Source organism: Lolium rigidum, chromosome 1, assembly GCF_022539505.1.
Source record: "Lolium rigidum isolate FL_2022 chromosome 1, APGP_CSIRO_Lrig_0.1, whole genome shotgun sequence".
Classification (NCBI taxonomy): domain Eukaryota; kingdom Viridiplantae; phylum Streptophyta; class Magnoliopsida; order Poales; family Poaceae; genus Lolium; species Lolium rigidum.
Genome location: NC_061508.1, coordinates 300,543,846 through 300,562,833, shown reverse-complemented (window position 1 = coordinate 300,562,833; position 18,988 = coordinate 300,543,846). Strand labels below are relative to the sequence as shown.

The 18,988-nt window shown below is 50.0% G+C and overlaps 2 protein-coding genes across 2 annotated transcripts; both read left to right on the top strand.

Annotated features, from left to right (window-relative positions):
• Positions 1-6,528: 6,528 nt before the first annotated feature.
• LOC124684007 (ABC transporter G family member 5-like) lies at positions 6,529-8,532 on the top strand. The gene has a single exon (XM_047218417.1). The coding sequence runs from the start codon at positions 6,529-6,531 to the stop codon at positions 8,530-8,532; it is 2,004 nt and encodes a 667-aa protein (XP_047074373.1).
• A 1,564-nt stretch (positions 8,533-10,096) lies between these two features.
• On the top strand, positions 10,097-18,921 carry LOC124684006. The gene is made up of 4 exons (XM_047218416.1): positions 10,097-10,194; positions 10,596-10,710; positions 10,800-10,930; positions 18,582-18,921. Exons 2-3 carry the CDS (start codon positions 10,640-10,642, stop codon positions 10,924-10,926), a joined length of 198 nt encoding a protein of 65 aa, XP_047074372.1. The 5' UTR covers positions 10,097-10,194; positions 10,596-10,639; the 3' UTR covers positions 10,927-10,930; positions 18,582-18,921.
• The last annotated feature ends 67 nt before the right edge of the window (positions 18,922-18,988 follow it).

Below are 18,988 nucleotides of genomic sequence, written 5' to 3'. Positions count from 1 at the left end.
GCTCCTCTCCCCTCCTCTCCGGCGGCCTCGCCGGCCGGAGGGGATGTGGGAGAGTATGGCGTTATGCCGTGGCGGCTGATGCTCCTAGTGCTTCTGCGCAGCACTGGGTGGTGGCGGGCGGCGCTCTCCGGCGGATCTCCTGGTGGAGGTCGGGTTCGGAGGCGGAGCTGACCAAGCCGTCTTCAATTAGCGCGGTGGCGAACCAGAGCGGGCGGATTTTGGTGATCTTTCTTCTGCTATTGCCCATCGTGGGGATGGGGACGCAGAGGGAAAGATCCTGGAGTTCGTTGCTGATCTGGGAATCGGGATAGTCCAGCAGCTGCAATCAAGGAGTTCATCGGGAGCACACCCTCGGCGGACACTCGTCGACGGCCTGGTGCCGTCCTGCCGCCGACTCTCATGGCCGAAGGGCGGCCGCTCCAAGCGCTGGCTCCGGCAAACTGCCGGTGCTATCTCAACTACTTCCTCCAGGCCAGAGAGCCAGAGGGGAAGATCTTCCTCAGCACCGTCAAGGCTTCCATCACCTGCCCTGTCCCAAGTGGTTCCGTCCCCGGTGACGGCGTGGGTGGCCATGGCGGCGAGCTTTTCGTCAACATCGGTGGAGAAGGACTCGATGGCGTTTCCACATTTCTTTTCAGGGTCCTTTGTGAAAAACTAGAGGGTGTTTTAGTAATTTTATTTTTCTTTCAATCCCTCTGTGTAACTTGTAATCCCACCGCTCCTTATTGATGCAGTTTCTAGGACCTTCTAGGCCCTCCTTGTGTTCAAAAAAAAAAAGTGTACTACACGATTGCTGACCTAGTGAGACCTGTAGATTGATCTCAGGAGAAGAAGGTGTAACCAATTTAAGGTGAAATGCATTTGGTTAGAGCAACTCTAGCGGTTTAGCACATAGCCATATCCTCTTAGACTACCACAATGGGGGCATCAATGCATCATAGCAAGAAATGCAATTCTAACAGCGTTGTGGTCTACTACGTCGTGATTTGTGCATTCTATCAGTATCATTACGATTAAAGACTAAGTTACAAATACTGAAACTTAATTGTGTGGTCCATGTATTCTATAGCGCGAATCACGAGGAGAATCGAACGGTTAAAGCTTGACCGGTAGATCATGGGGCTGCTAGAAAAATTATTTTAGTATCATAGCTAGTATCATACATGCAAAATACTACTATGTCACATCAATTTCTAATGCAAAAATTTAATATGTCACATTAATTAATGATGAAAGAGATGATAGTAGTATTACATGTATATACTCTATCATAGTACCTAGACCTAGGAAAAATTAATTCCAAACAAATCTTATACACGTATAGAGATTCTACAAATCAATAAATATATTTAGCCTATAATACTAGAACATGATATTATGCATTGTGGAAATAGTACCGTATACATCATACTTAGAACAAATCAATAAAGTGCTTTTCAATACGAATCCAACGATACTAATTACATATAATATAATCAAGATTTTGTTGCTCAATTTGTATGGTCAAAGTTCATCTTGAAGGTGCCATGTTTGATTTGCAGGATCTTCTGTGGACCGGTCTACGGGATGTTCTGCGGGCATCGTCCGACCTTGAACACGGCCAGAGCCAAGATCGCGTAAGTATGCTGTCGGCCGTTCCGTTGTCGTGAGTTTGGCCAGGTTAAATCGAGCGCATCGTCGGCCGTGCTCTTGGTCAGCGCGTGGATGCGGCAGTGGGAGGGCATGGGTGTGGCGAGCATGGGCGCGACGAGGGCAGTACGGTGGCGAGGTCGTAGGCGGCGGGGCAGGTCGCTCGCGAGCGTAGGGAAGTCCCGTACGGCTGCGGGAGTGGAGCGACTGGGCGCGTCGAGCGTGGGGTCCTCCCGTCGTAGCGAGTCGGGCGGCCGGTGATGCAGGGTGTCGATGGAGAGGGTGAGGCAGGATAGTGGCGAGGCTCAGGGAGGCCGTAGGTGGCGGGGCAGGTCGTGCGCAAGAAAAAACGGCATAAGGGCGGCGTCGGAGCTTCGGATGATGGTGGCGAGGCTCGTGGAGGCTCGGTAGTCGGCGGGGCTGGAGGGGCGGAGTTGTGTCGAGGCCGGAGAATTCTGGGGCCAGCGGCGGAGGGTTGCGGTGGCCGGCCGGCGACACAAGTGAGGGGACGTGGTGGCTGTCGGCGGTGCAGGTGAGAAGCCGGTGGCACAGGTGAGAAGTCGGCAGCTATGGTGGAGGTGAGGGATGCGGGTGGGGAAATTAGTGGAGGAGTTTTTTAACGGAAAATTGTATGAAGTGGGCAAAGTGTAGCATCCCAAATTTTCAAAATTCAAAAGCAACATGCATTTAAAAATTTAAATAAAATAAACAAACCCTAAAAATCCTAAAACCTTAAAAGTCTTATTTTCAAAAATTTCCAAAATAACTTATATGCCAAAGAGCATATAAATATTGTTTTGCTATTTTACATATGAGATTAAACAAACTCCCATCCTAAAACACTAAATTAAATTTTACAAATTTTTAGAATGTGTTTTGAATTCATTTGGAGGCTTAAAACAAAAGATATAAAAAGAAAACAGAAAAAAAAAGAAACAAAAAAGGGCAACAACCCAACTGGGCCGAGCCGGCCCAGCCCAGCCAGAAAACCCACCCGCGCCCCTCTCCCTCACCTCCCCCGCGAGCTGACCAGCGGGCCCCATCCGTCAGGCCCGACCGGTGGGTCCCACCTGTCAGGTCGTCCCCAACCTCCAACCCCGCACCGCGCGCACCGCAACCACCCCACCTCGCCAGTCGCCACCTCCCCCACTCCCTGCGCCACCCCCACCATTAGGTTGCCATTTAGTATAGTACTTATGCCAGGGGTGGTGTCCAGATCCTTAATCTGATCAGTGGCCGATCTCTACAAATCTCGCGATCGACGTGCAGAGTCATATTAGTAGTGGCATTTGATTCGTTGACTCAAAAAGAAATACTCGCATATGATTCGTGCCAGATGATTAATCGGGGGTCCAAACGAACTTTGATATACGTACGTAGGAAAATATATGTGCGACGCGACGGGCGGAACCATTCATCACTTCCTCTCCTTGAAGCACCTGAACTTGAGGAAAGGGCTCCTTGAGGCTGGAAACTGTATTAGAGCATCCAGTGATTCCAGTCGGATTCCCCAAACTGCGTCCGGCACTTGTTTTTGGTGGAGCAGTTTCGCCCAGCGGCATCCTTCAATTGAAGGATTGGAAATTTAATTTTTATTCAGAAGACCTCCCTCCCGCACCTCCCTCCCTCACCCAAAAAACCCTAGCCGCCTCCCGCCGCCGCCGCCGGCGGCGCCGCCGGGCAAAGGCCGCGGGGCGTGGCGGCGGCGGCGGGCTTCCCTCTTGACGCGGCGAGGACGACGGCTGGGGATCCCCTCGATGCCGCGGCGGTAGACCCCCGCCCACGTGTGATGGCCGGGCGGCGGCGGTCCGGAGGAAGGAGGCTAGGCGGCGGTCGGACGGTGGCTGATCCGCCGCGGCCTCCCCGCCTCCCGTCGACGGCACACCGGTGGTGGCGGTGCGGGGATGGGTTGCGCCATCTCCTCCCTTTCTCGCCGGTGCGGGGTGGTGACCTTGGGATTCTCCCGCGGCTCGAGGACGCCCGGCGCAGCAGCCTCGGGTTCGACGGAGGAGGCGGCCTTCTTCTTCGTCGGAGGTGGTCGGCCAGGCTGGTAGCCCTGTGTGGGGGATCATGGGATCTCACACGTGTTTCTAGCAATGGTGATCTAGTCCGGGGTGTCATGGCGGCCGGTGAAAACCGAGCCTCGACCTCGGTCTTGGCGGATGATGGCGGCGTCGGCCGACGTCGTTACCTTGTCGAAGGCGTCATCTTTGCCCATCTTGGCACTACACTCGGCGAGTTGGGGATGCGCGGCTGCCGGTGAAAACCGTGCTCCGACTTCGGTTGGCGGACGATGGCGACGTGTCGCGCCGCTACCTTCTTGAAGGCATCGTCGTCGCAGCTCGCGGTCTCTCACTTGTGCTACTCCGGGGAAACCCTAGGTCCGGGTCTCCCGGATCGGACGATGGCGGCGCGCCCTGCGTCGTTCTACCTCTTGGGGCATCGTTTTTGGAGCAGATGCCGGATGTTGGTGGTTCTCGGTGGAGTGGTGTTCATCTACCACATTGTTGGCGCCGAGTCTCAGCCGGCATGGTGTCGCAGGTATCAACGACGGATGCGGGATGATGTATAGGTGCGGGATGGTGGAGCCGTCCGGCGTCATGGTGGCATCGACGGCAGGTCTTGCAAGCTCAATGCGATGATCTCTCTTGAAGATGGAGTCGAGGAAGACGGCGGGAGCAACTCCCGTGGCGTGGGCGTTGGCGTGCGCCGTGAGTCCGCTTGATCGGATGTGCTTCTCACCTGCTATTGGGCGGTTTGGGAAGGCATTTAGTTTTGGTTGATGTGAGTTGGTGTATTGTCACCCTTTTCATCCCACTCGTAGGTATAGTAAGGTTGCTTCGAGATTGGTCTTTTGTATTGTTTCTTGTAAGGTTCGTGAATAATCTAATAAAAAAAAGCCGTGTGCATCCTTTGGATGCAGAAGCTGGGGCGATATTTCCCCCATTTCGAAAAAAAATAAATTACAAGTTTGAATGAAAAACAACTAAATCTGAACTACAACTACCTTAATTATTTTTTGATGAAACTACGGCAGGAGAGGCTCCTACAACTACCTTACTTGTAGTTGGTTGGCACTACTCCTCGGCAGGAGGTGGGCGGGCCAGCCCTGCTTCGGAGTCGTTCTTTTCCCGCTTCCTCCTCTCCTCCTTCTCCTTCAGCCTCACCATTCACTTTGCCACCATTAATTCACGCCAGTGCTGGTTCTGGATCACCATCGGTGAGGCCTCATCGCGAGCGCGGTGCTGCTCCATCACCCACTGTCGCTTGTTGGCGGACTTCTCGTTCATGTCAACCCGCAAAGCCTTGCAACGGCGCTCCTCGGCGAGGGTGCATGCGTTTTTCTCAATGAGTCGCTGTTTCTCGGCCTCCATGAAGAGGCGGGCAGACTCCTCCATCTGTAGGCGCTCGCGGGAAATTTCTAGGCCGTGTTGGAGAAGAAGCTCACTCGCCTCCTCCAGATTGCGGGCGGCGGCCTATTGTCGTGTGCCTGACGGCAGTACTCGAGGATTGTTGCATGCTCCGCATCGGCATGCTGCTCTTTGTCCTCCTCCTCCTCCCCGGTGGTGGCCCGGCGATCCGAATTGGCCATGGTCAGCTCGTCCAGGCAAGCCAGGCAGGGCTCCTCATCATCCGAAGGCTACGTTGTAGCGGCGAAGGCTCCTGATGGTCGTTGCGGCCTAGCATGGAGTACGTGGTCGCGAGGCGGCGCACCATTGTGGCTACATGGGAGCGGCGAGGTTGTGGATATGCACGGCTCGATTGTCGCTCGACGAGTGTGGTGGTGAGCTTCGATGGCGGCCGTGTTTTATAGGTGCGAGAAGAGACGAGAGAGGGGGTGGGAAGGAGGAGAGGTGGGCATTAACGATGTCGCATGGGGAAGGCGCGAAGGCGACACGTGGGTACGCCCAGCTCCGAAGGGACGTATTGGCTACCTCCGCCTTGGAAACCAATGCACCATTAAGGAAAAGATCTGACAAGCACACATTACCATCAACTCTGAGAAGTCATCGTGAAGGTCGCCGTAGATGTGGGAGTATAGTTGAGCCATATTTATTCACCTCGACAATGCTCGCACCAACCAATGACGCCCCACAACAGACAACCCTAACCTTACACGGACCCTGTTCTCGCCGGAGAGGCAAATGAAGGGAGAGGGGACCAACAAAGCCCTAGCCATTTAAGATCGGAGGGAGTTTGTCGCTGCTACCCATGTTGCCTACAGACGAACGGAATATTAACTCTATTAGTTCTGTGCCAGAATATAAGCCATTCTAGGAAGCTAGTTTAGTGGAAATTCAATTCAGCTCCCGTGTCCATATGTTTCATCCACTTATAAAACATATTTTTAATTGTCAAAAACTTTCAACAAATAATTTAGCATGTATATCTCGATAATCTATGTTCGTTCGTATAATTTTGCGAAAACCCGATATTTTTTGTGGTCGATGTACTTTTAGCATGAAATTTTATCGTTTTTACACAGTTGAAACAACAAGTTATTTTTTCTTAGAAATACTTTGTATGCATGTAACATGTAAAAGGTACGCTTGAATTTTTTTTTGCATTTTAAAATATATTAAAGATGCATTTTAAAATTAAAAAAAAAGCATAGACACCAAGATCCAAAACATCACTCCCCCTAGTTTAGCCTTTAAAAATGTCATACTTTGGACAGGTGGAAAATGCTCCGGCCTGAGACAACCCATAAGCTTATGTACGATTGAACAATCATGAAAACCGACTCAAAAATAACAATTGAATTGGCCGGGAAGAGAGAAGCCATACATGTCTCGAATCCTATAAGTAGGGAGTGGTCGATCACAACACCAGCCATCCACCATCCACAATATGATGTCAGGTAGCGTGGCATTCGAACAGCATCCCGTCGCCGCAAGCATGGCGACCTCCGGACACGTCGTCGTCGACGTTGGCCCCGACGAGCAGGCGCCGGCGCCGGTGCCGTACGTGCTGTCCTTCACGGATCTGTGCTACAGCGTCAAGAAGGGCCACGGTGGGCTGATGGGCTGCCTGCCGTCAACGGGCAAAAAGACGCTGCTCGACGGCATCTCGGGCGAGGCGCGAGAGGGCGAGATACTGGCGGTGATGGGCGCCAGCGGGTCCGGCAAGTCTACGCTGGTCGACGCTCTCGCAGGCCGGATCACCCAGGCGAGCCTCGGCGGCCACGTCACGCTCAACGGCGAGCCCCTCCACGGCCGCCGCCTCAGCGCCATCTCCGCCTACGTTACGCAGGACGACCTGCTGTACCCGATGCTCACCGTGCGGGAGACGCTGCTCTTCGCCGCCGAGATGCGCCTCTCCCGAGCGCACTCCTCGGCTAAGAAGAAGGAGCGCGTCGAAGCGCTCATCGACCAGCTCGGCCTCTCCCGCGCCGCCGACACCGTCATCGGCGACCATGACCACCGCGGCGTGTCTGGCGGCGAGCGCCGCCGTGTATCCATCGGCACGGACATAATCCACGACCCCATCCTGCTCTTCCTCGACGAACCCACCTCTGGTCTCGACTCCTCCAGCGCGCTCATGTTGGTGCAGGTGCTCTGCAACATCGCCATGAGCGGCAGCGTCGTCGTCATGACCATCCACCAGCCCAGCGCGCGCATCCTCGGCATTCTCGGCAGCGTCCTGCTCCTGTCCCGTGGCCGCACCGTCTACTCCGGCCCGCCCGCTGGCCTCAAGCCTTACTTCTCCGCGTTTGTCGGCACGCCCATCCCCGAGGACGAGAACCCTGCCGAGTTCGCGCTCGACACCATCCGAGAGCTCGAGCGCCAGCCCGACGGCGCCGCCCCTCTGGCCGACTTCAGCGACAGATGTCACCGGCTCCTGGACGGCATCACCACCGACAAGCAGGTCAGAACGATGCCGCTGGAGTTGGCCGTCGCCGAGAGCGTCTCCCGGGGGAAGCTGGTGGCCGGCAGCGGCACGGCGATGTCGGCGGCGGCGTTCGCAAACCCGCTGCCGTTGGAGGTGTGGGTGCTGGCGAAGCGTGCCTTCACCAACACGCGGCGCATGCCGAAGGTGTTCGGGGTGCGCCTTGGCGCGGTCATGATGACGGGATTCTTGCTGGCGACCATCTTCTGGCGCCTGGACGACACGCCCAAGGGCGTGCAGGAGCGGCTCGGCTTCTTCGCCATCGGCATATCCAGCATATTCTTCGTCTGCGCCGACGCGCTGCCGGTGTTCGTCCAGGAGCGCCACATCTACCTCCGGGAGACGGCGCACAACGCCTACCGCACGGCCTCCTTCGTTCTCGCCAATGCTCTCGTGTCGTTCCCACCGCTGGTCGTCCTGGCCCTTGCGTTCGTGGTCATCACCTATTTCGCCGTCGGCCTCGCCGGAGGCGGTGAGCCCTTCATCTTCTTTGCGCTTGTCGTGCTCGCCTCCCTCTGGGCGAGCAGCGGCTTCGCAACGTTCGTGTCGGCGGTGGTGCCGCACGTCACGGTGGGGTACACGGTGGCGGTGGCCAATCTCGCCTACTTCCTCCTCTTGTCCGGCTTCATCATCAACCGCGACAGGATCCCCAGCTACTGGATCTGGTTCCACTACATGTCGCTCATCAAGTACCCGTACCAAGCGGCGTTGCAGAACGAGTTCGGCGACGCCTCGAGGTGCTTCGCGCGAGGAGCCGAGATGTTCGACGGGACGCCCATAGGCGGCATGGCCGAGGCCACCAAGATGGCGGTGCTCGGCGCCATCAATACCGCCGGCGGCACCAACATGACGGCCAGCACCTGTGTTATCACCGGCGCCGACGTGCTCGCCAAGAGTGCCGTCACGGACCTAGGGAAGTGGAAATGCCTCCTTGTGACAGCCATGTTCGGGTTCTTATTCCGTGCTCTCTTCTATGTTGTTTTGCGCGCCGGGAGCAAGAACAAACGAAAATGATATCCATGCTTCTTTTTCAACAAGGATCATCCTAGCTTGCCTGACTGATTCCTTATTTTCAACCTGCTGATTTACAGTTCAAGAATTGCAAGGTCACGCTTTTTTTTTTTAAAAAAAAACGGGATTACAAGGTCAAGCTCAAGTTTACAACAATATATATTTAGCAACTCGGTTGTAAAAAATGAGAATGTTCATGTACTTCAAAATAAATGTTCACGTTACGAAAATAAGTGTTCTTATATATTTCCAAGAAACATTCTACTGCTATTTCATGACTGTCTAATGAAGTATAAACAAAAAACAACTAAAATTTAAAATAAAAGAAATATAATCGTGTACTCTCTTCGTTCCAAAATAATTGATGTTGTAAGTTTGCCCTATGTGTAAGCAACTAAGCACTCGCTTTGGGCGGGTTGGTTGCTAAACATGAAATCCTGGAAACTCACGGTAGGCGTGCTCAAGGAGGCACCCAGAACATGAAGAAGCCGGCAGGAGACATGGAGAAGGCACTTAGGAGCAAGGCACGAGCGAGGTATATCGTGATCAAATCTGGCTCTCCCAAAGCATCAGGCAGCTAGGCAGGTTAGCATATCTTAGTCGGCAGCATACCGCCATATCTATGGCGACAAGAGGGTTGCCACATCCTAACCACCATCATGACCACTATGCCCTACTCAGCGGGTACCCGACCCAACAAGTTGACATGGCTCAGTCGCCAAGCAGATGCCGATATTATGCTTGGGTGGTCATTGGCTTAGTTGAGAACCACCATATGTTTCTAGCCGGCAGAACGCCAACAAGCGGCAAGGAGACCACCATGCCATGCTCCGGCCAACACCCTATCATCCCATTGGGAAGGCGTCGTCTGGCATGCTATCATTTCCACATGGCAGGCCATCACTACTTAGTCGGCAACCATCATGTTTAGTTAGGCGCCGAAGTCCGTCTTAGTGGCTGATTGTGTTGCGGGCTCATATTTGAACTTCTTTCATGTTTGAAAATTTCCATATTTAAACTTTTCAGTTTTTTTAGATATGAACTTTTTCAAATCTGAACTTTTTTAATCTGATTTTTTCAAGTTTACTTTTTCGGATTTTTTCAAATTTGAACATTTTTTTGTTTGAAAGGAAAAAATAGTACTGTACATGTAATTTTGAGCTGCATTGTGAGCAGCCCATGAAGGAAAGTTGCGTGCGTGTGACGGAGTTACTCCCACGGTCAGGCGGTGAATAGGGTCTCCCCCGCTCGGCAGCTCAGTTGTTCGTACCGCCCGCGTTGCTCCTACCGAGAATCCGAATCTGCTAACCGTTCTAGTACATGGCCTTTAAAAGCCCAGCCCACTAAAATGAGACAGCAGCCCAGGCGATCGGGGGACCTGGACCGGGCTCTCGGCCCATCAATCGAGCTGTCGATCGAACTGAAGAACTGCTGGAGTTGGAGTTGTTCGTCCCCTTCCTTCGTTCGTTCCCTGCCTCGCCGCGCCGTAGACCCTCGCTTCCTCTGTGCCGGCGCCGCCACACGCCGTCCCCGGCCGCCGCCTCCGCCTCTATTGCCGGTACCCAGCTTCCGCGCCATTCCGCCAGCCCCTGCGGCCGCCGAGGACCGAGGACTACTCGTTCCCCTCACCGCCGATCTGCTCCTCACGTCAATCCCCATCAACAGGTTGTAGTCTACTCCGAGACTAGGACGCTCGGTGATTTTCTCAGATTTCGCTTTCTTAGAGCCTGAATTGTTGCATTTTCTTCTCAAATTCGTGTTATATGATTACAACATGAGCTTCCGTTCATCAGCTGATGTACGGAACCAAATCAATTCCACGGGCAGAAACAACCGTAGAAACGCGATCTTCAGTGCCCCTGTACAATTGTGCTTAGTTCCTGTTATGTTCTATCTACTTTTCATGGATCATTAAACATTGAGTTCAAGTTATATACTAGTAGTTGTGCAATCAAGCACATCTTATAATCAGACAGAGTAAACTTCAGATGCACCCATAGTCAGTCTCACAGATTGCCAGTACCTAGTACTTTATTGATGTCTGAGCCAGGGTTTCTGCACTGCAGCCAGCTGCGGGCGAACTCCCCCGAGTCCGAAGTCCTACCAGAAGATGCAGGCGAAGAAGCTGACTCTGCTGCAGACGGTGGCCGCTGCAGGAGTTTTCTCGGCCGTCTCCTGCTGGTAACATGTAATCCGATGTACCTCTAGTGTCCACCAGGTCAAACCTATGTTCACAGGGTTTTAGATTTCCCCTTCCTCTCGTGCTGCAGGTACGGCTTCATGTTTGGTAGGGAGTCTGCCCGGCGTGAGCTTGGTGGCATCATTGATGACCTCCGCAGCAGCTCCACGACGCCCTCTGCTGAGTCACCTGACTCTCACACTCCCTCCAAACCCTAGTGTGGTACGTAATTTTTCTTCTTCCTTTTCTGGGCGAGAAACTCTGTTTACCAGACAGGAAAATGCTTTTATCATGAATTGGGATGGATTCTGTTGGAAATAATCCAAGTATAGTTAAGTCTTGACACTCTAGGCGCGGCAATGTACACTAAAAAAAGTAGTGATATTGTGTGTAAATGCAAGCTGAAAGTGGTTTTGCATGTCAAAAATTGTGATTTCCACTCCAATGCATGGAGTGGAGATGCGGTTGCGTGCAATTGGTAGTTGATCGGATCGTGTTAATGTTAGCTGGCTGCATGCATATTGTGTTTTGGCCTGGTCCTGTGACCGTTGAGGAGATAAACAAAAGTTGGTTGGAAAGAAATCAGGGGCATGCACAAGATAAACAACACATTGTCCCTTAAATTTTCATGACGGGCAAATATGTGAGCCATCTCTGTGTGCATGTTTCCTTCTCTAATTTCCATGACGGGCAAATATGTGAGCCATCTCTGTGTTAGTGACTGCTTGGCTGCTATTCATTGAGTAATATCTTTTTCAGTAGTGATTTATTTACTTGTTGGCAGCATTTACAAGGTACCAGCAGCAAACATGGCATTGTGTTTAATATTGCACAAAAGAGCTAAACCTGGTTGATAGTATTAAATACAGGAGGAATTAAGTTTGGCTTAAGAGTGTTGAAGTACTCCCTCCGTCCAGGATAACTAGGCCTCTAGTGGAAATCTATTTGTACAGAAACTCCACCTCCACAAGGCCTGTTAGAATTAATTGCTCATAAATCACTGGGCCTAATTATGGCTAATCTCCTCCACCACCGCACGGTTTCCTCTCTCTATCCCTTAATTCTCTCCACCGCATGCATGGTCGTGTGAAAATCTTCTCCACCGCACCTTCCTCCCTCTCTCTCCCTTAATTCTCCTATTACTCCGCATGGGCAAGTGGGAATACGTTTCTGTTTTTTGCTCCGCATGGGCTTCCACATGCAAGTCTGAACATGATTGCATGCAAGTGTAAACATGAGTGCATGCGAGGCCTCCTCTCCCTCTGTTTTTTTGCATTCACAAGTGTACATAGCTGGGTATAAAACCCCACACATGGAGTCCATGTGACACACAAAACGTGGAGGTTCCTGCCATGGAGGGGGTGCAAGGCGTGCTCAAGGATCCTGGCGTGGAGGTGGTGCAAGAGCAAGATGGCGTCCATGGTGATGTGGATGGCGTACAGGGCGAGGTGGAGATTTTCGATGACGATGTGGAGGTCACACAAGGCCAGGTGCAAGAACTAGAGGATGAATTTGAGAGGGTTCATACAAACATCCAAGATCTTTTTCAGAGAGTGGATCGTGCAACCAATGTCGGAGCTACAGAGGCAAGGATTTCAGCTACTCCAAGGTACTACTAACCTCGCGCAAGATGTGGATTCATCCGGCTTCATCAGAACCTACTCCAACCCGAGCTCAAGTTGCGAGGTGTGCATTCATCCGGCTTTGTGCCTCAAGTGTGGCGTCCGCGGTGAGCCTTCCATATTCCTTTGCTTAGGATGTAGGCTCCCGGTACCAACAGATTTGCGTTCTTGCGAGTCTTGCGGAAATCTTTGCCTCTGTGACAATTTTTGGTGCAAAGATTGTGCGGCTATGGTGGCGATAAACGAAGAAGGGGTATGCATAAGGTGCCGTCGCAGCCCATCTATCTATCTCGAGAACGAAAAGAACTTGACTATCCGGCACATCGTTCTCGAGATAGATAGATGGGCTGCGACGGCACCTTATGCATACCCCTTCTTTGTTTATCGCCACCGTAGTCGCACAATCTTTGCACCAAAAATTGTCACAGAGGCAAGGATTTCCGCAAGACTCGCAAGAACGCAAATCTGTTGGTACCGGGAGCCTACATCCTAAGCAAAGGAATATGGAAGGCTCACCGCGACGCCACACTTGAGGCACAAAGCCGGATGAATGTACACCTCGCAAGTTGAGCTCGGGTTGGAGTAGGTTCTGATGAAGCCGGATGAATCCACATCTTGCGCGAGGTTAGTAGTGCGGATGTACCTTGGAGTAGCTGAAATCCTTGCCTCTGTAGCTCCGACATTGGTTGCACGATCCACTCTCTGAAAAAGATCTTGGATGTTTGTATGAACCCTCTCAAATTCATCCTCTAGTTCTTGCACCTGGCCTTGTGTGACCTCCACATCGTCATCGACAATCTCCACCTCGCCCTGTACGCCATCCACATCGCCATGGACGCCATCTTGCTCTTGCACCACCTCCACGCCAGGATCCTTGAGCACGCCTTGCACCTCCTCCATGGCAGGAACCTCCACGGTTTGTGTGTCACATGGACTCCATTGTGTGGGGTTTTATACCCAGCTATGTACACTTGTGAATGCAAACAGCTGAAAAGGGAGCCGAAAAAACAGAGGGAGAGGAGGCCTCGCATGCACTCATGTTTACACTTGCATGCAATCATGTTCAGACTTGCATGTGGAAGCCCATGCGGAGCAAAAAACAGAAACGTATTCCCACTTGCCCATGCGGAGTAATAGGAGAATTAAGGGAGAGAGAGGGAGGAAGGTGCGGTTGAGAAGATTTTCACACGACCATGCATGCGGTGGAGAGAATTAAGGGACAGAGAGAGGAAACCGTGCGGTGGTGGAGGAGATTAGCCATAATTAGGCCCAGTGATTTAGGAGCAATTAATTCTAACATGCCTTGTGGAGGTGGAGTTTCTGGACAAATAGATTTCCACTAGAGGTCTAGTTATCCTGGACGGAGGGAGTAGTTATCTGTAGGCTTTTGGGGAAATTGTGGATGGGTTGGTCACTTGGACCTCCACACCCTCTCATATATATAGCTCAACTTAGGCTTACATGTTAACTCATACACTAGAATAGTCTAGACACTACTACTATACTAACACTCCCTAGAATACTCTAGACTTTGCTAATAAACTAACTTAGATCCTAGCACACTACTGGAATATTCTAGACTTTCCTAGGAGACTACTACTAATCTCCAATTCCCCTAGAGCATTCTAGACTCTACTAGAGTACTATTACACTAATCTTAGATTCCAACACTCCCCTCAAGATGGGCGATGGATATCTATCATTCCCATCTTGTTACATGCCAACAAACATTCCTTACTACCTAATCCTTTGGTTAGACAATCTGCTATTTGTTCTCTAGAGGTTACATGGCTTAACTTCAAGGTTCCTTCGTCAAGCCGTTCTTTAATGAAGAATCGATCTATTTCCACATGCTTTGTTCGGTCATGCTCGAACGGGATTGTTAGCAATGTTTATTGCGGACTTGTTGTCGCACCAAAGATTCAATGGCCCTCTCCGCAGTAGCTTCAATTCGATAGGAGGCCTTTCATCCATAACATCTCACACAAACACACCGCCATTGCTCTATACTACGCTTACGCAGCTTGATCTTGAGACCACATCGTCGCTTCTTGCTCCTCCAAGATACCAAGTTTCCTCCTACGAAGACACAAAAGCTCGATGTTGACCTTACGTCATCAAGGCAACTTGCCCAATCGACGTCACAATATCCCTCCACACTCAAGTGCCCATTGGCCTTGAACCATAGATCTTTTCCAGGACTTCCTTTCAGATAGCGTAAAATTCTATAAGCTGCCTCTAGATGTCCACTTCTTGGGTCATGCATGTAGCGGCTCACCACACTCACGGCATAAGATACATCAGGTCTCGTATTGCATAAATAGATAAGTCGACCAACAAGCCGTTGGTAGCGCTCTCTATTAACTCGGATCTCCCGATCGAGCACATAGTCGGTGATTTTGCTCAATAGGAGTTGTAGCGAGCCGACACCCAAGCATACCAGGTCTCATTGAGTAGATCCAACACATATTTCCGTTGAGAGATAACTATTCCTTTAGGAGATCTCGCAATCTCAATACCCAAGAAATACTTGAGTTGTCCTAGATCCTTAACCTCAAATTCTCTCGCTCAATCTCATCTTCAGTCGGCTTATTTCATCATTATCGTCTCCGAGTGATAACAATGTCATCCACATAAACTGCAAGGATGGTAATACGACACCCCGAATGCCTATAGAACACGGTATGATCCCTATTACATTGCTTGTAACCCATATTGCGCATGGCTCTCCGGAACCTATCAAACCATGCCCTTGGTGACCGCTTGAGACCATACAAAGACTTCTTCAATCTGCACACCTTCCCCGGGTGTTGGAGTTACTAAAGCCAGGTGGAATGTCCATATAAACTTCTTCCCGGAGATCTCCATGCAAGAAAGCATTCTTGACATCCAGCTGATGCAAGGGCCAACCAAAGTTAGCAGCACAAGAAATAAGAATTCTTATAGTACTCATCTTTGCAACAGGCGCAAAGGTCTCGTCATAGTCAATCCCATATGTTTCACTGTAACCCCTTGCCACCAACCTTGCCTTGTATCGTTCTATTTTCCTTTCTGGGGATTGCTTCACGGAATACACCCATTTGCAAGTAAGTGGACGTTTTCCAGCTGGAAGAGTAACAAGATCCCATGTATTGTTCTTCTCAAGAGCTTTCATTTCCTCCAACATGGCCTAGTACCACTTTGGGTTTTGTTTTGCTTCTTTCCAATCTCTTGGGATCACCACAGATTGCAATGATGCGATGAAGGCCACGTAGTTCGTAGATAGAGATGCATATGATACATAATTAGCAATGTCATGCTCCTCCCGGTACCAATTTGGAGGTTTTCTAGCTGCAGCTCGGGTTCCTTTTCTTAAGGCAATGGGCAAGTCCATTGAATCCCTTGTAATAGATGTACCGCGTCATCGGACAATTCATCGGTTTCAACACCTGTTGGAGCATGTTGCTCCCCGCACTCGTGTGTCACTTGTCGTGGGAGCCTCGTTGTTGCACATGTTGCTCCCCCTGCACTCGTGTGTCACTTGTCGTGGGAACCTCGTTGTTGCTGCTCTGCTCATGCTGCGATTTTCTCCGTGTATACACTTTCAAGTTCTCTTCCTCGTTTGGCTTTCTCCATCTCTCTTCACTTGTAGCTTGTCTCCTTGTAGACACCCTTAGATTTTCTTCCTCATTTGGCTTTGTCCATCTCTCTTCACTCGTAGGAGATGGAATTGAACTAACAACAACTCCGGATGGTTCATGTTCCTTTGTCCTCAAAAGTTCACTCTCCCCTCTCGACTAGCTTCGATTGTGCTAGGAGAGTCAAAGTCAAACAACGAGCCGAGGTCCGTCTTCTCTCCATAGAACGGCTCGGACTCTCTAAATGTCATATCCATGCTAACAAATATTCTCCGCTCACTAGGGCTCCAACACTTGTAGCCCTTTTGTCCGGATGGGTATCCAATGAAGATGCACTTCACGAAGACGAGGATCCAATTTTCCCACCGAAGGTCTATGGTCTCTAACAAAGCAAGTACACCCAAACACCTTTGGTGGAACGATGAACTCATTTTGGCCATAGATCATTTCATATGGAGTCTTCATCCCAAGCACTCTTGAGGGCATCCGGTTGATGAGATAAGTAGCAGTCATAACCGCTTCACTCCACAAGAATTTGGGCACATTCATGGTAAACATAAGTGATCGAGCCACCTCCAGCGAGATGACGATTCTTCCTTTCAGCTACTCCATTCCGTGGAGAAGTATCGGGACATGAAGTTTGATGAAGTATTCCTTTTTGGGAAAGAAAATTGCCAAATTCATTGTTCACATACTCCGTCCCATTATCTCGTCCCGATAATTTGAATACTAGCGTTGAAGCGATTTTGGACATATGCATAGAAGTCCTTGAAGCATGTAAGCACCTCACTTTTATGTTTCAGAAGATATATCCAAGTCATTTGGGAGTAGCAATCAATGAAGGTGACAAAATACTTCATCCCGCTAACAGAGACCACCGGGGAAGTCCATACATTAGAGTGAATCAGTACAAAGGGCAACGTGCTCCGCAGTCCACGACTCACATATGATGTCCTCGGTGTGTTTTCCAAACTCACATGCATCACACACAAGTTTTTCTTTGTCCACCTTCTTCATTTCTTCGGGGAATATCTTACTCATAGTATCAAAGGACATATGGCCCAATCGACAATGTTGGAATATCAACCTTGCCTCATCATCATTGGTAACAAGCTGTGAGAGCGATGCACAACGCTTCATCGGTTTCCCTTCTATCCAAGTACCACAATCCCTTATGTCTCACACCTATCCCAAGCCTCCTTCCGAGTCTTCCTCTCTTCAATTATACAATTATATCGATCGGCAATTATTCGACAATCAATATCATCAACCAAAGAGCTCATAGACACCAAACTCACCGAAACGATGGAGCATATAATACCGAAGACAATGTAATGGACGGAGTGCATTTCACCGTGCCGACCCCTTTCACAGAGTTGATAAGTTCCATCGGCTGTTTGGATTGTCTCTTTATGCATGGGTGGATGTGGAGTATATGATGCAAACTCACTCCACTTACCCGTGACATGTGCTCGATACTCCCGAATCCGAATCCAATTTGAACAAGTTCCATTTAATGCAGGAGCCCGACTTGAGATTGCTTCTTCGTTTGTGCAAGATTCACACAATTTCCTAGGACAGTTGTTTTTCCACTTTGTTTTGGAATTTCTGCACTCTCCCTTGATTGTCTCAACTTCTCAATCTCCTTGAGCAATTGAGTCATTTTCTCAAGTAGCTTCTCAATTGTTTGATTCTCCCCATTGATCATTATTGCTGAAAATCACCAACAAACCAGCTTATGTGCTTCTTCTCTTCTCTCGCTATATTTGACCTACTCTTGCGGATCTCTCGACCCCTCCGGATCTTTCTTCCGGCTGCACACGCAGCTTAGGTCTCTCCTCTCGTCCTCTACTCGCACACGCAGAAATCAGCACCTTTGCTTCTCCCTCTTCATCGCAAGCCACAAGCAGCTACACCTCACCCAGCTGCTCCCTTCACCACCACACCGAACTTTGCAAGATTCACCACCACTCCGAACGCCGCAGACGGTTGGCTCCGCACCTCTGCAGCAGCTCACATCAACACTTCTACCTGGGCAACACTCCACTCCTCTGCCCGTCTGTTGTATTTCCCCTGGATTTTGCGGAACTCCACCTCACTCCACCGAATCACCACAGGCAGCCCTTAGCACACACCATCACTGCCTCTAGCTCCTGATACCATGTAGGCTTTTGGGGAAATTGTGGATGGGTTGGTCACTTGGACCTCCACACCCTCTCATATATATAGCTCAACTTAGACTTACATGTTAACTCATACACTAGAATAGTCTAGACACTACTACTATACTAACACTCCCTAGAATACTCTAGACTTTGCTAATAAACTAACTTAGATCCTAGCACACTACTGGGAATATTCTAGACTTTCCTAGGAGACTACTACTAATCTCCAATTCCCCTAGAGCATTCTAGACTCTACTAGAGTACTATTACACTAATCTTAGATTCCAACGTTATCTGTGTTATTGCATTCACTATGGAGTGTACTCTGCCTGAAGTTTATAAGTAGTTTCATGTTAGTTATGTTAGGTGGATTCCAGCGTCATAGTGTTCTTCTCGCGTGAGTGGTACAAATAGTGATCAAGTTAACAGTACAGAAAAAACTGATCTAGCATCTTTCTGATGTTTACAGATCCTCTTCTACAGTGTCAAGAACAAGAATGGTCATCATAAATGACGAGGTGAGGTATTTGAAGAGTTTACCAAGTAGTGACATTGTCAGATTCTTGTAAAAAAAGAAACATTGTCAGATGAAGATTTAAGCAATTAGTAGACTGTTTAGCAGGTTTCCTTTTTGTGTATTTTACACAAAAGAATTATGCTACAGTTTGATTGGGTTGTCAATACCTTTTCTTCCCCTGAATAACAATGTTGTACATGCGCTCTCCTGATGAACTAGAATTAATCATGCATTGTACTGCTGACCATGATCAGATTTTCATGCCATGGAATTATTTAACTTCTGAGTCGAATAGTGATGCAAGGATTATTCCGATAGGAACCGCCTACACCTTGAGAGATATTTTGAAATATCTATAG